At 42.1% G+C, this 13,232-nt stretch overlaps 1 protein-coding gene across 4 annotated transcripts in view; it reads left to right on the top strand.

Annotated features, from left to right (window-relative positions):
• Positions 1-13,232, top strand: part of COL11A1 (collagen type XI alpha 1 chain) — a 381,664-nt gene that overhangs the window by 239,746 nt on the left and 128,686 nt on the right. For all 4 annotated transcript variants that reach the window (XM_069641554.1, XM_069641555.1, XM_069641557.1 and 1 more), the window contains 5 exons: positions 3,715-3,759; positions 4,149-4,202; positions 4,326-4,370; positions 9,325-9,378; positions 11,546-11,599. In XM_069641554.1, coding sequence (XP_069497655.1) covers positions 3,715-3,759; positions 4,149-4,202; positions 4,326-4,370; positions 9,325-9,378; positions 11,546-11,599 — 252 coding nt within the window. The remainder of the gene's footprint in view (positions 1-3,714; positions 3,760-4,148; positions 4,203-4,325; positions 4,371-9,324; positions 9,379-11,545; positions 11,600-13,232) is intronic.

The raw sequence follows: 13,232 nt of genomic DNA on the forward strand, positions 1-13,232 counted from the left end.
TCAGTCTATAGCTTTCAGCACACGCCAGGAATTTCAAATTTTGACAAAAATCACCCTGTGGTGTTCCGCCAAGTGGAATTAATTAAATTAATATAATTCGTTAAGTGGGCTAAGGATCTGCACAGTTTTGCCTCGCCCACTATAAAGGGAAAGGATTTAAGGCAAGCAGATGCCATCACATTTGTTTTCCCTGAGCTCAGAACTACTTACATCGAAAGCCTCTGTTTAAGGTTCAGGAATGCCAGCTGCATTTCAGGCCCCTTTTGGAGGATAGGGCAGGGGTCTGGTCACTCCACTCGGAAGCATGGGCCACAGCACTCCACCATAGGACCCAGCCAGCTTTTAGGCCTTCCCAGCAATAGACAGCTCCACCCAGAGGTAAACTCAGCAATCTCCTTCCAAGGGAAAGTTTGCCCATGAAGAGCCGAAATGTGTCTTAGCAGTGGGTTTATTAGCAAGTGTTCCAGAAGCAGTCCTATGGCGTTATTATGCAACCTCTGCATCTTTGGTTTCTTGGCTCCAGTGGTTGACTGAAGAAATGGCTTCAGATGCCCGAGTGATATACAGAAAGATGGGCAGGGGTTTATCCCATCCCACCAATGGCAGACCCTGCATCATTCCAACTAAGAGCATCTCACTAATCCTGTTCAGCCAACTCCCATAGCAACAGCTACATCACACTGGCTGGAATGTGTAGAGGGAATGGCTGCATACCCTATACTCAGTTCCAGCCAGTCCATTCACACTGGGAACGTTCGGGCTTATTGCAAGAATCCCTCACACCAGAATGCTCATATATGGGCAGGAAGAAGAAGAAGGCCATACATACATAGCAACAAAGGGAAAGGATAAAACACAACGTGCAGTCCTTTTGGACACCTACTGTTGTGAAATTCCGACTTTGAAGTGCACCTGTCTGGGGGCAGAGTTTTGTACCTAGAAATATTAAAATATTATAAAAAGGACACCAGCATATCAGTGTTGTACTGAATAGTACACACGTGTACATAAAAGAAAATATGGGTAAAGAACATGTTCGTGCAGTACTCTATAGACGGAATGATATCAAGGGTCTTGGCCTATACTGTGCAGAATCCCACATGCGACATACACAATGCAACACGCCTCATTTTGAGTACGGCAACAGTGGCAGAAATTGATGGATGGCACAGCTGGAGATAGTTCTTCCAAAAAAGGGGAGCAACTAATGCTGAAGATAATTCCATCAACACCTTAATCGGATAACAAAACGTTATCATTTGCTAGGTGTACTACTGAAATGGCTGGGGTAACACAAAACAGGATTTGCTGAATGAGCACAGCTAATTCCTCCAAACCCAGGGAGACCAAATATCACACTGGAGCCAATTTACATATCTTTAAACAAGAGCAAATATGTGCATCGCATATCTGCGAATTCTACCGAATACCGGCTTCACTCTAAAAGAAACTGGGACAGATCTGGAGATGCCTGCAGAATATCTGAGGTGCCTGATGTGTGAATGGCACTTGAATCTGAGCATCCGAAAGATGCTCGCAGAATCTCCACATTTGCTCCAGTTGTTTTGCCTTGTCATTCAGGGATTAGATAGCAGGTGCAAATCAGACATGCTTAGAGGCATCGTGCCATCTGCTCCAGTGCACATCTTTGAGAATCAGGCCCACTATGCTGTTAATAATTGAAAGATGTCTAAAAGCAAGGGACAATGGTGCCAACATTGCAAAGGATCGTATTGCATATGCCATCCTTCATATTGAAAATGCAAAGGTCAAGAGGCAGAGCGGTAAAGGTAAAGTGCAGAAGTGATGACGAGAATGTTGCTCATTCGACCTAACAGTCTGCTCTGAATTCTGCAGCTCATTTGTCTGTGACATTTGAGCACACTGTCAGAGCAGATCAAGGATGCGGATGCTTGTGCTGGCTAGTTCGAGGACAACTAGAGCCCAAAGCATTCTTCTCTTATGAACACACTCATAGGAGTTACTTTAAGTTGCATAGCTACAGTGTGGAACAGTACTCTGTCCGGAGGATCAGCACACACTGCTGATGTGCAGGTTTAAATGCAGGCATGGCTGACTGGACCTGTCCTTCTGCCAAGATGTTGTAGACAATTGAATGTGGTGAAAATTAGCGCATAATACATACTCTACAATTCTCTCTAATCATAAGCTGTCAATTACTGGCATGCCATTGCATAATTTAAATGTAGACATCCTCAATGTTAATGAGCTGTCTATATAATTGTTCATTTTTTATAAGTACATATTTTCTTTTTGCACTTTCATTGAAAACATATGTGCACCCGACGACACTGCTTGTATACATAACATAAAGAGCACGTTTTCATTCTGCAGTAGAGGAAAAGTGTGCAAATTACAAGAGTCGGTAAAATGAGCAATAGCACAGTTGAAATATCTGCCATTAATGGACAGGTCAGCTGCTCTTGTTGCAGCCATTCCTTCACAAGCCTAATCGTGAAACTGAAGGAATGAAACAAGTGACCCACCCTCATCTAAGAGTGCCTCGCAGTTCCTCTCAGAATGCCTCTGTATAGAACCATGCCCTATGCCACTGTTCCAGGCCTAGGGAGTAAGTAGACGGGCATGGGCTCTCTGCTCCCACTGTTCTAATATGCCCATTCTAATAATGATGCCCAGGAAGGTCTAAACAATCCTGGCTGCCCCTCATTTCAAGACATGCTTGCAGTACTAAACCATATCACTGCCATAATACAGAAGCATGGATAACCGCTCCACCCCTCTCCACGCATCATGTTTATCCCTGCCACCAATGTCACTTCCACACAGTCTAGTCTTGACATTATAATGCTGTTAGCACTAATTGTTTGAATTAAGTGCCCAGGCCACTACAAGTTGCACAAAACAACAGCCTCTTTTATAATGTAGGTATCTTAGGTAAATTTGTGAAATAAAATAAAAATTCTAGCAGGGCAAGAGGACCAAATAAATAACTAACGACTACTTCTCATTCGATTTAGTCAGACATGCTACCTCTCCCTGCCTACACTTTTTTTTTACGCATCCTATGCTTGACTAGTCTGGGGTTCACTCTGCAGTAAAATGTAAATATGTGCAAACCCACTAAATGTCAAGTGATTGCCAGAACACATCCTGAGCCCCACATGCACCCAAGCATTACATAGTGTGCTCATTTCCTATTATCAAATCTGCCTTGAAACACCATCCAAATGATCCCAAATGCTTTAGTGCATACTCTTCTCTTCTGCATTACAAAACTCCAGGTTCACCCAACAGGACTGACACATACCCATGCAATCGCAAAATACTGCCACCCCCGCCCGCCATTGTTGTCTGTGGCACTCATTCTCTCTTTCCCATGCTCTTATCTTTTCCATGCTGCTTTCCCTTCTGCAGGCTACAGTCTCAATACACCTGTCAGGGGCACAATATGTCAAGTTACGGACAAGCCTAGTCAGGCCGAGATGACTGCGGCAATAATCTGGTGCGGTACAAACACCACCTAACCTAACATAGCCTGCATGTATGGATGTGCTGCTATGGCTTTAGTGTACTGACAACATCATCACAATTAGAAACGAATGTTATCTAATCCATTGCAATTACAAAGCTCTGCAGTTGGCACCAGACTTTGTGTGCTTAAAAAATAAGTTCTTCAAAGCACTCTGTTCCAATAACGACTCACTAAGAGTACTATTTCTGTTTCTTTTACAGGGTGTAGCTGGCAAACCAGGCCCAAGGGGACAACGAGGTCCAACGGTGCGTACCTTTCCTTTTTGCAGGGTGTATCGGTCTAGTGAGACACTTCACTTGAAGTGTCCTTCTTCCATGTAACTGGCCACCTAAGTCATCATTAAGTCATGAGCAAGAGAGATTGGCGTTTTCATTATATTATTAAACGGGGACATCATCAATAATTTATTGCAATGTGTGTTCAATCCATCTGAGTATGGGAAGGACTTAGAACATATGCACCTGCTAAGCGAATGCATGTATTCTTCATTCCTCCATCTTTTTAGGGTGTTGGACATGATGGGCATGGTTGCCCTTAAGCGATACATTGTTATAAGTCTCTCGTGCACTTTAGGAAATGTTATGAGAACAGCATGTAAGGGACACATTTAACAACTGCTTTGTCCAATCTACAGGGTCCACGTGGTTCTAGAGGTCCAAGAGGTCCAACTGGGAAACCAGGCCCTAAGGTAAATATCATCCTCTAAAGGGCACTTTACACAATATTGTAATTCAAAGCACAACACATTATGTTTTTGTCCAACGTATCAGTCCGATCTTAATGACATTGGCTCCTTCTCCCAATTATTTAGGGCACTGCGGGCAATGATGGTCCTCCTGGCCCGCCTGGTGAAAGTGTAAGTGCAGTGACACGTTTATTGTTTACATGTCGCATGCGTGCATGAGCATGTCTGCTGTCCTTGTGCTAGAACAAAGTTGCCATTTGAATTGTCTCTGTAGTTGAAGTTGATGATCATAGGAGGTGAATGGGTTCTGGGGGGGTTATTCGTTTTTCTTTTGTTTATGTATTTTCTTTGGAGTTGCCCGTTGTGGGATGACTTTGAATGACTCTACTAAATCACCCTTAGCCTGCTGGCTAGCTGGCTATTTGAATCTGATACATCTCCCTTATAATCTTCAGGGATGTAAACCACTCATAAGGATTAAGTTCCACGCTCTCTAGGTGAGGTCGTCTAGCATCTTAAAATGATTATGAAACACGCCCATTTACATCAACCATTATCTGTTGCTTTGTTTACTTTTATATGATCATGCTTGAGTGCAAAACATCATCCCAACTTCCTTTCACAATTACTCAATTGGGACAGGAGCAATGTCCAAGTTCTCGAAGGCCATCACAATCTTGATTGAATCCTTGTGACCGCTTGTTGGCAAATATAGATATCATGTGTAACAGCACTACGACTTGCTTTGTAGATGCCTTGTGTGCCTCTCTGCAGGTGGACTACTAGAATTGGGAGCCATATTTGGAACTACAAAAAGTATCCGATTTATAACACCCATATTGAAAGTCATGGAGGGTTAGTGTATATTGCATGTCCGAAATAGACAGAGAAACAGAACAAATGATCATAGCTTCCATCATGTAATTGTGTAATGAAACATGTGCCTGTCACTCGTATCCTCCTATTTACCATGCTAATTAATAAACTGTGTGTTCTTACTCCTCTGCTTATATTGTGCTACCGCACTTGCAGGATCAGAACGACACTAGTAAGATCGTTTGTCTTGTCGTCCCTCCATACCCTGCCTTGTCTTGTTGTGCCTAGAAACACGTGTGTACAGGCACATTATAAATGACCTATCATATCATATCATGGTGATCCTCCATGGCTGCAAAACAACACAACACTAACAACGATTCTCCACTTGAGTGAATAGCTCATGTCCTTGATTCTTAATGTCGACTAATCATTGCCTTTTATTTCATTGAAATATACTTGCATATTCTCCCATGGGTTTCCTAGCCACTGCACCTCTTCAGGCCTGTGAATCTTGGAGTGATGCTTTCTCTTTGTGAGAGTTAACATGCACCTTCTCCCTTGGTCAAAGTGGATGGGCCTCATTACGACCCTGGCGGTAAGGGGTTAACGCCAGCGTTAGCTGCGCCGACCCCTTACCGCCAACTACGAGGTCCCTTAGCGCCATGGCGCTTTTAACACCTGCTTTTAGCAGGTGTTAAAATCCATGGCGCTAAGGTACCATGGAGTTAATTACGCCACCGTAATTTACGGTGGCGTAATTAACGCCTTCCCCACTCCCATTATGCCCTATGGGGCAAAAATGGGAATGGGGAAGGGTAAATGGGGATTGGGGACTTACCGCCCCGCCGACCTCGGAATGGGGCGGTAAGTCCGCCAACCACCATGGCGTAAACGTAGTTTACGCCATGGTGGTAAAGTCACGGCCCAGGCGGTAACTTACCGCCTGGGTCGTAATGAGGCCCGATTTCTTTTTAACCTGCAGACACTTACTTAAGACTAGATGGAGTTACAAGATCTATATTTAACTTCCTCTTTTGTTTCCATAAACATAGGCCTTTGTAATGTACACCTGCCAATTTCTTTCAGTTTTGGCGGCAAATAACTGCTTTGGCAGCATATGGCCTTCAAATAAGGAGGGGTTTAATACGTTTAGGATGCTGTATTTTGAATGCTGTAATCACATTTTAGAATTATTTGTAGCCTGCGTGTCAGTTCTATAGCATCAACATGAATATATTGTGTGATCTCCATTATTAGTTACAGATGCATTTTGCAGTATTTAATAATTATCTAGAAAAATACATACGTTACTGTAACTGCACCTCAGCAACACATGTGCACTGCATAGAAATGCTCAGTGTATGGATGTTAAGGTGCAGTACACTTGTGGGCTTGTCACTTGGCTGTCATCTTTCTTCTAGATTATAGTGCATGGTCACGCATCTTATAATCATATAATAGTTCGAGCCTTTTACACTGGCAGTGTCAAATTGATCCAGTATGTGATTTTCATCTCGCTCATAAAAAGGGATGATTATCAGGAAAGGAACATGATAGACTTTCAATGCATTGGCCAACTGGCTCGGATCACATTTTCCGTGGTGTGATGAGTTTAAATGTGTGTAGACATTTTAGAAGCAGAGGGAATACAGTTCGAATCGGAACGAATGACACAAGGGCCTGCAAACGAATTCACAAATTCGATGAAGAACACATAAAGTACTGGACTATATAACCAGTAGTCTGCTTTCTTTCATGTTTTTGATTAGAGATTTGTCCCCTAAATTTAAAAGAAAAACGTCCGACCTATTATACCAACAAGTTGTTAAGTTCCTGAGATGTTACTTTGAAGGAAATTACGTTTTCTAAATATGTTGGCATCGACCAGGCTTCAATATCTTTTTAATAAATACCTCTTCAGCCCAGTCGGTTGCCCCCCCCCAAAGCCTTTAATAGGCAAAATTAAATATTAGGTCACACATAGTGGGTGTGCTCTATGCACACGCTAGAGAAATGAAAACGTACAAATGTGCAAATATATTTTAATTTCCCCTATTTATATAATCTGCAAGGATACAATTGCAGAAATCCCCAGTTTATGGTTATTTATGTTCGTTCTGCAATGCAAACATAAAAGCATCCACGTTGTGTTAAATTGCTGTTGCCCTTTCTTCTTCCTGGATGCAGTCTCGATAATATACTCAAGTTATTTCAAAGCAAAATATCTATTTCATCGCCTTGGAATACAAAGATGTTTTCTCAGTTGTTGGATTTCTGCTACAGAAATACCCCCACCCTGGGATGCCCGACCTTAGGGCCACACAGCTGCAAATCTAAAACTGCAGTTCCAAATACAACAATGGATGCTTGCGACCCTTTGCAGTCTCTTGGGAGAACATTGTTCAACATCTAGTGAAGTTATTTGAGAGGAGACCACTATATAAGCACATGATAGGATTGTATAAACATGGCTGGCACACACAGTCCTTGTAGGAAACTCTGAACCAGGCTTTCTAACTATAAATTAGAAAGTCTAACATAAATATGTGCCATATTTGAATTGCATTTGTGAACCCAATGAGCATGTTTGTGGAATAGTATTTGGGGGGTACCTTATTGCCCCCCCTCAAATTCCTTATAATTCACTTTCACATGCACATGAAATTCTGCTAGGCCTTTTGAAACAATCTCCCATGGTCAAGCGACTGAATAGAAGCCAGGCTTTCTCCGGCGGTGAAGAACAGAGACATTGGGCCTCATTGTGACCCCGGCGGTAGCTGTACCGGTAAATAGGGAGTTACTGGGGCATTATAGCCCCGGCGGTCCCAGTAATTCCCCGTTGCCGGGCTCCGGAAAAATGACTCCCCATTCCCATTCGAGTCCCATTAGACTCTATGTGAATGGGGAGGACGGTAGCACCGGCACCCTTCATAATGTGCCGGTGCTACCGTCAAGGTCTGCGAGCGTGTGCCGTTACACCTGCCAAGTCAGACCTGGTGGGCGGGAAGGCACCCACACACAGAACTCGGAGTATGCCGTCCGCGAACAGGATAGTGAAGTTGAAGAACCTCACTCACTTTTAGAGTCAATGCAAAATACAGAATATCTGCCATTAGCTGTGGGCTCCCTGGAAGCAAGGGAAAGCCGCCCAGAAAGAAAGATCTCACTCCCTAACAAGCTGTATACCATGCAGACTGAGGGTCTCATTTACAAAAATGCTTTCAATGGGACTTTCCCATGTAAACACATTCCTCTAAATCAGACCCTAACAGTGAAAGCCAGGTGTGTTAAACAGAATCACACAGATGCAGCAGGTAGGAGTTTTTGGGATGTTTAAAATAAGTCAACATCATTCTAGTGAACAACCATAGATCTTGGAGTAAATTAAATGTGTGTTGGACAATGAGTGCCTTCCGCAGGTGGTGTTGTTGTTATGGTGAATAAAGCAATTGCTCTCCGACTGGCATTTGTGTAACCATTTTTTCCTCCTCTTGAACTGATTACCGTTATGTTGTTGTGCTTTCAATAATTACTGGCCAGCCACACATAAAGAGATCAAAGCAAATGCGGAGCTCACTGCCGGCCAGTTTCAAGAGGTATTCTGAATGCATTTAGTCTCTTCTAAATGGTATTCCGTATAATCAATTTGGGGATAGTTTGAACACGTTGGCATCAAACGTGCATTGCATTATTTGTTTTATTCAAAAATGACCACATTAAGTATAGTGTGAAATATCAAACATAATTAGGAACATATATTTGCATAAGAGCCTTCTGTCCACTTTGCTTACCTCCCCATATTGCTCATTGTTTAATGCTAAAACCAGTAGGAAACATGTAGTGCAGTAATGTATGGTTTCGTGTGGCAACAACGGCACTGACGTATTTTCCTGAAAGTCTGGAATGTTCTATTACTGCTTCAAAAGAACTACAATATAACGTATTTATTTAGAAAATGGTGGTGTAGTTTTTGTTGCATATTAAACATATGCTAATTGTAAAAATGCATGTACATTATCTTTAGGTAAATGGGATGTATTTTATAATCTACTCCTATCTTGAAGAATGGCCGTGATTTGCCATAGATGCATGCAACATGCTCACTAACCCCTTGTGTAGCATATTCTGTGTCTAACAGAAATATTAGGCTTGTGTAGCGGTTTTAGCAACAGCAACTGTTGGCAACATTGCATGTTACGTCTCCTGGAATTGTGCTAAGCCGTTCCATATTGCATTCCATCTGGGGTACTGCAAATGTATACATTTATTAGGAGGCAATTTAACATTTTCTTTTTTTGCATTTTAGGGACCTCAAGGGCCTCAGGGCCCCGTGGGCTTTCCTGGACCGAAGGGCCCCCCTGTAAGTATATTGCTTTGCCATAGATTACATGTTCAACACCATTTGATAAATGCAGTTTGGAGTTATTATTCGGGTGTGTGCTTTGGGACCAAATGCACACATACTTGTTGGCGTGATATATAGAACAACATGTGGATGGCTATAATGATTATTGTAGTTACTTTAAATCTATTCCACACGCTACCAAATCCCCTTATGCATCACTGTAAGAAGCTCCCTTTGGAGTTCAATCACCTTTAACCTTGTCTTGAGCTCCAAAGAAGAAAATATGCTGAGGAAAGACAACTGATGGCAGCTTAAAAAGGCTTATTTTAATTCAGTTATAGGGGCGCATTGTTTTCCTTGTGAAAATGTTGATGATACCAAGAGCCTAACATTCCATGAACATGGGTATGCTGGGTGTAGTGAGCAAGTTTAACTGCTGGAGTGGGCGGAGCCTACAATAATTCCTTATGGAAATTCATGATGAACGTAGACCCCGTAGCACTTAGGTTTTGAGTTAAGAGATGAGCAAAATATAGCTTTTGCAAAAAGCAGAAAAGGAAGGAACCAGACTAGAACAGTGTAAAGAAAATGGCTGACCTTCTTAAAAATAATCAAATTGGTCCTGCCTTAAAGAGAAAAAATACATTTGATAGTATGGCTTTCATGAAAAGAAATACAATACTGAATATAGTAAATTAAGGATGCAATATTATAGCTCTATTGGTACAGAAAAGAACCTCAAGACGCAGGCAACTAGTGAGGAATTCGCTCCATTGGATTACCCATTGGTACACTACCCTCCAACATGAATGTATTCTACCACCTTGAGCATAGAATGGAAAGCCCATAGGGCAATACAGCCTAACATGCCACTCTATCACTTACATAAACAAGACCAATGTGAGGGCCCTATCGACAGCCTTTGTGCCCCTTGTTTATTTCAACCTTTTAGTTATATGTGTATAATGTCTATCCCCGCAGATTGGAAGAATAGCAGGGCCTGTCCATCGATGACTGAATCGATTGATTCTTAAAATTCCCATAGACCCAATACTGCTTATGCAGCTCTCAGACATACATGGTGCCAATTGTAAAGATGAGAAGTAGGGGCCCAAGCACAGTTTCCTAATACATTGAGCATTTGCATATGATATACCCTATGCAGGTATATTCTATCTAATTGGCCAATACTCTTGCATCAGTCCATCATCGTGGAGAAGTAGTTACGGAAATCATTGCTTCTCACACAACTGGTAATAATAATCGCGCACACCGCTGATGTGTAGCTCACAGTTCATCCACTTTGCAATCTATGACGCAGTGACTGTAGTGATTTACAGTTGCCACAAGTCAGACAAATCAATCTTCACAAGGAGCAGCGGTAGGCTGACAGGCGTGGCGTGATCAGGCAATCGGACAGACACTCTGCCATATCGTGCACGTGATCACATGCCCAATTCCCTCTATGATATTCTCGAAACCATCTATCGCAACTTCTATACATCACTGCAAAGTGAATGATTAATGAAAGAAAGCTATTATAAGAGATCAAGATCACCAGATTACATAATTGGCACCTTCGCTCATTGTCTCATGGACGATATATTGATTATTAGTGTATTTTGCCATTAATTGTAAATTGTGGGTGATTGTGTAGAACAACCATTGATTGCCTGTAGGGGCCATAACTTTTGCCATGATTTTTGATGTAATCCCGGCTGAAAATATGCACCAATATCTCTCGTTACATGTCTTTATACCAAAATATTTTATAAAGAATGAACCTATATTGAATATTTTATAATGACACATTTTATAGCAAATGCACTTTTTATCGGGTGGGGGGTCCTCCCAAACCTCCATTTCCCACCCCTAAAAAACCCAACCCAACCGTTTCCCAAAAATATTTAACCCTTTACCCCACCCCTAAATGCATTCTCTATAAAAAAAATGTTTGTTATACAATATTCAATATATGTTCATTCTTTATTAAATATTCGATATTGAGACTGCATACCCTATCTCGTTGATGCTGTAATTAGAATGGGGAATATGTAGAATATAACAAGACAGAAAACAAAAGTAAAGATACTACAAAGACATCTATTTGAATGGTCTTAGTTGCCTGCTCTTCCCTGGCCGAAACCTCACTGAATAATTCTGCTTGTTTTCCTGGTTTCAGGGACCACCTGGAAAGGACGGGTTGCCTGGCCACCCTGGGCAGCGGGGAGAGACAGTAAGTACATCTGCTCATGTCTGGGATACGAGCTGCCGCACACCTGGACACCCCACTGAGAGTTTCTTTTTGTAAACATTTATCCTCGGGTAGGAAAAGATGTTTCAAGGCATTGGGCCCCAATGGCAGCATAAAAGGGAGACATGTTTTTGTACCTGAGTCGACTTGTTTATCGAAAGAAGCAACCCTTTCAAGCTCAGCGGGGCAGGTGTCAAGCAGCTTACTATGCTCCTTGGTCTGTAAGCAGGAAATTATATGTATTGTGTGCCAGAATGACAAGCCCTGCACTTATGATAAGAATGGCATAACACGTAATACATAAGAAGAGTCTGTTAAATGACTTCAAGGAGACAAGCTAGCAGACGTACATTATCGCTTGCCCTTCCCAATGACTGTCATATCACAGCGGCATAAAACACAGCCGGCGTGCCAGCGATGCAAGCCAAGAACCTAGAAGCATGACCAGATGCGATGCAGCAGGAGAGATGACAGGGGTGACTGGCTCCACTGGATGGCATCTGCCGGAAGGCCCATGGCCATGTCCAGGCTGGCACCAGGCACCGCAACCAAAGCCTCAAGAAACGCACAATGCAAACACAAGCATAATCCATTAAATGGATGGCATTCACAAGGATGCTGTTTATCCGGAGCTCAGAGGTTGTAATTTACCCTGGAATATAATTTTGGACACGGCACGGTTTAAAAAGCAAATAAAGGAGGTTCCGGAAAGCAGACCATGCACGGTGCCTGGTGTATGCTTTTAGTCAAAGATTTCAATCAACTCAACATTTTAAAAAAGTAGTAGATTAGCGACTGAAATAGCATATTCCTATTTCATAAACCATGAATGCCCTTACTTTTAGACCTGTAAAAAGTCTTGTTCTAAATTATTTCAGCCACCTGCATTCACATAGGCAGCTCGTAGGGCACTTTGATTCTGCGATGTAGTCGTGTTAACTTTGTTTAAACATTTACTACTTGTTTTCCAAACTGGATAAAAACGAGAACGCTCAGTGTTAACTGTGTTTTCAGAATGAACAGAGTTCACTTGGAAAAACATTTTTTTAAGGTAATCTTTTTTTAATCCAGTTGACCGCAAGTGTATTTCTGCGTTCACGCCCTCTCTCCTCCGCCTCCCCATAAAAAGTGTGATTCAGGTCAAATGACTTCATCTCACTGTGCCTCAGTGCCCTTACTTTCTGGAATCTGATAGATTAGGAATGCCATACTGACAAGATGGTGGCACCACAGGACAACAGGAAGTGTGCCCGGGAGGGGGACCAAATCAGGGCATGAATGCTTAAACCTAAAGATGTCAAAGCAGAACAGGACTTATCTAAAGATGTGAAAGCAGAACAGGACTTATCTAAAAATGTCAAAGCAGAACAGGACTTATCTAAAGATGTCAAAGCAGAACAGGACTTATCTAAAGATGTGAAAGCAGAACAGGACTTATCTAAAGATGTCAAAGCAGAACAGGACTTGGGTGATATGAACATCCCTACAAGAGGTGTTTCGGTATTAAAAATGATACATATTTTAAACTTTTCAATTTCACATCATTTGAAAAATATATTTCAGACTGGAGGGCACACAAAAGGCCGCCTACTATACATTTTGGCAAACACAATGG

This window comes from Ambystoma mexicanum, chromosome 1q (assembly GCF_040938575.1).
Source record: "Ambystoma mexicanum isolate Mex_15411 chromosome 1q, UKY_AmexF1_1, whole genome shotgun sequence".
Lineage (NCBI taxonomy): Eukaryota > Metazoa > Chordata > Amphibia > Caudata > Ambystomatidae > Ambystoma > Ambystoma mexicanum.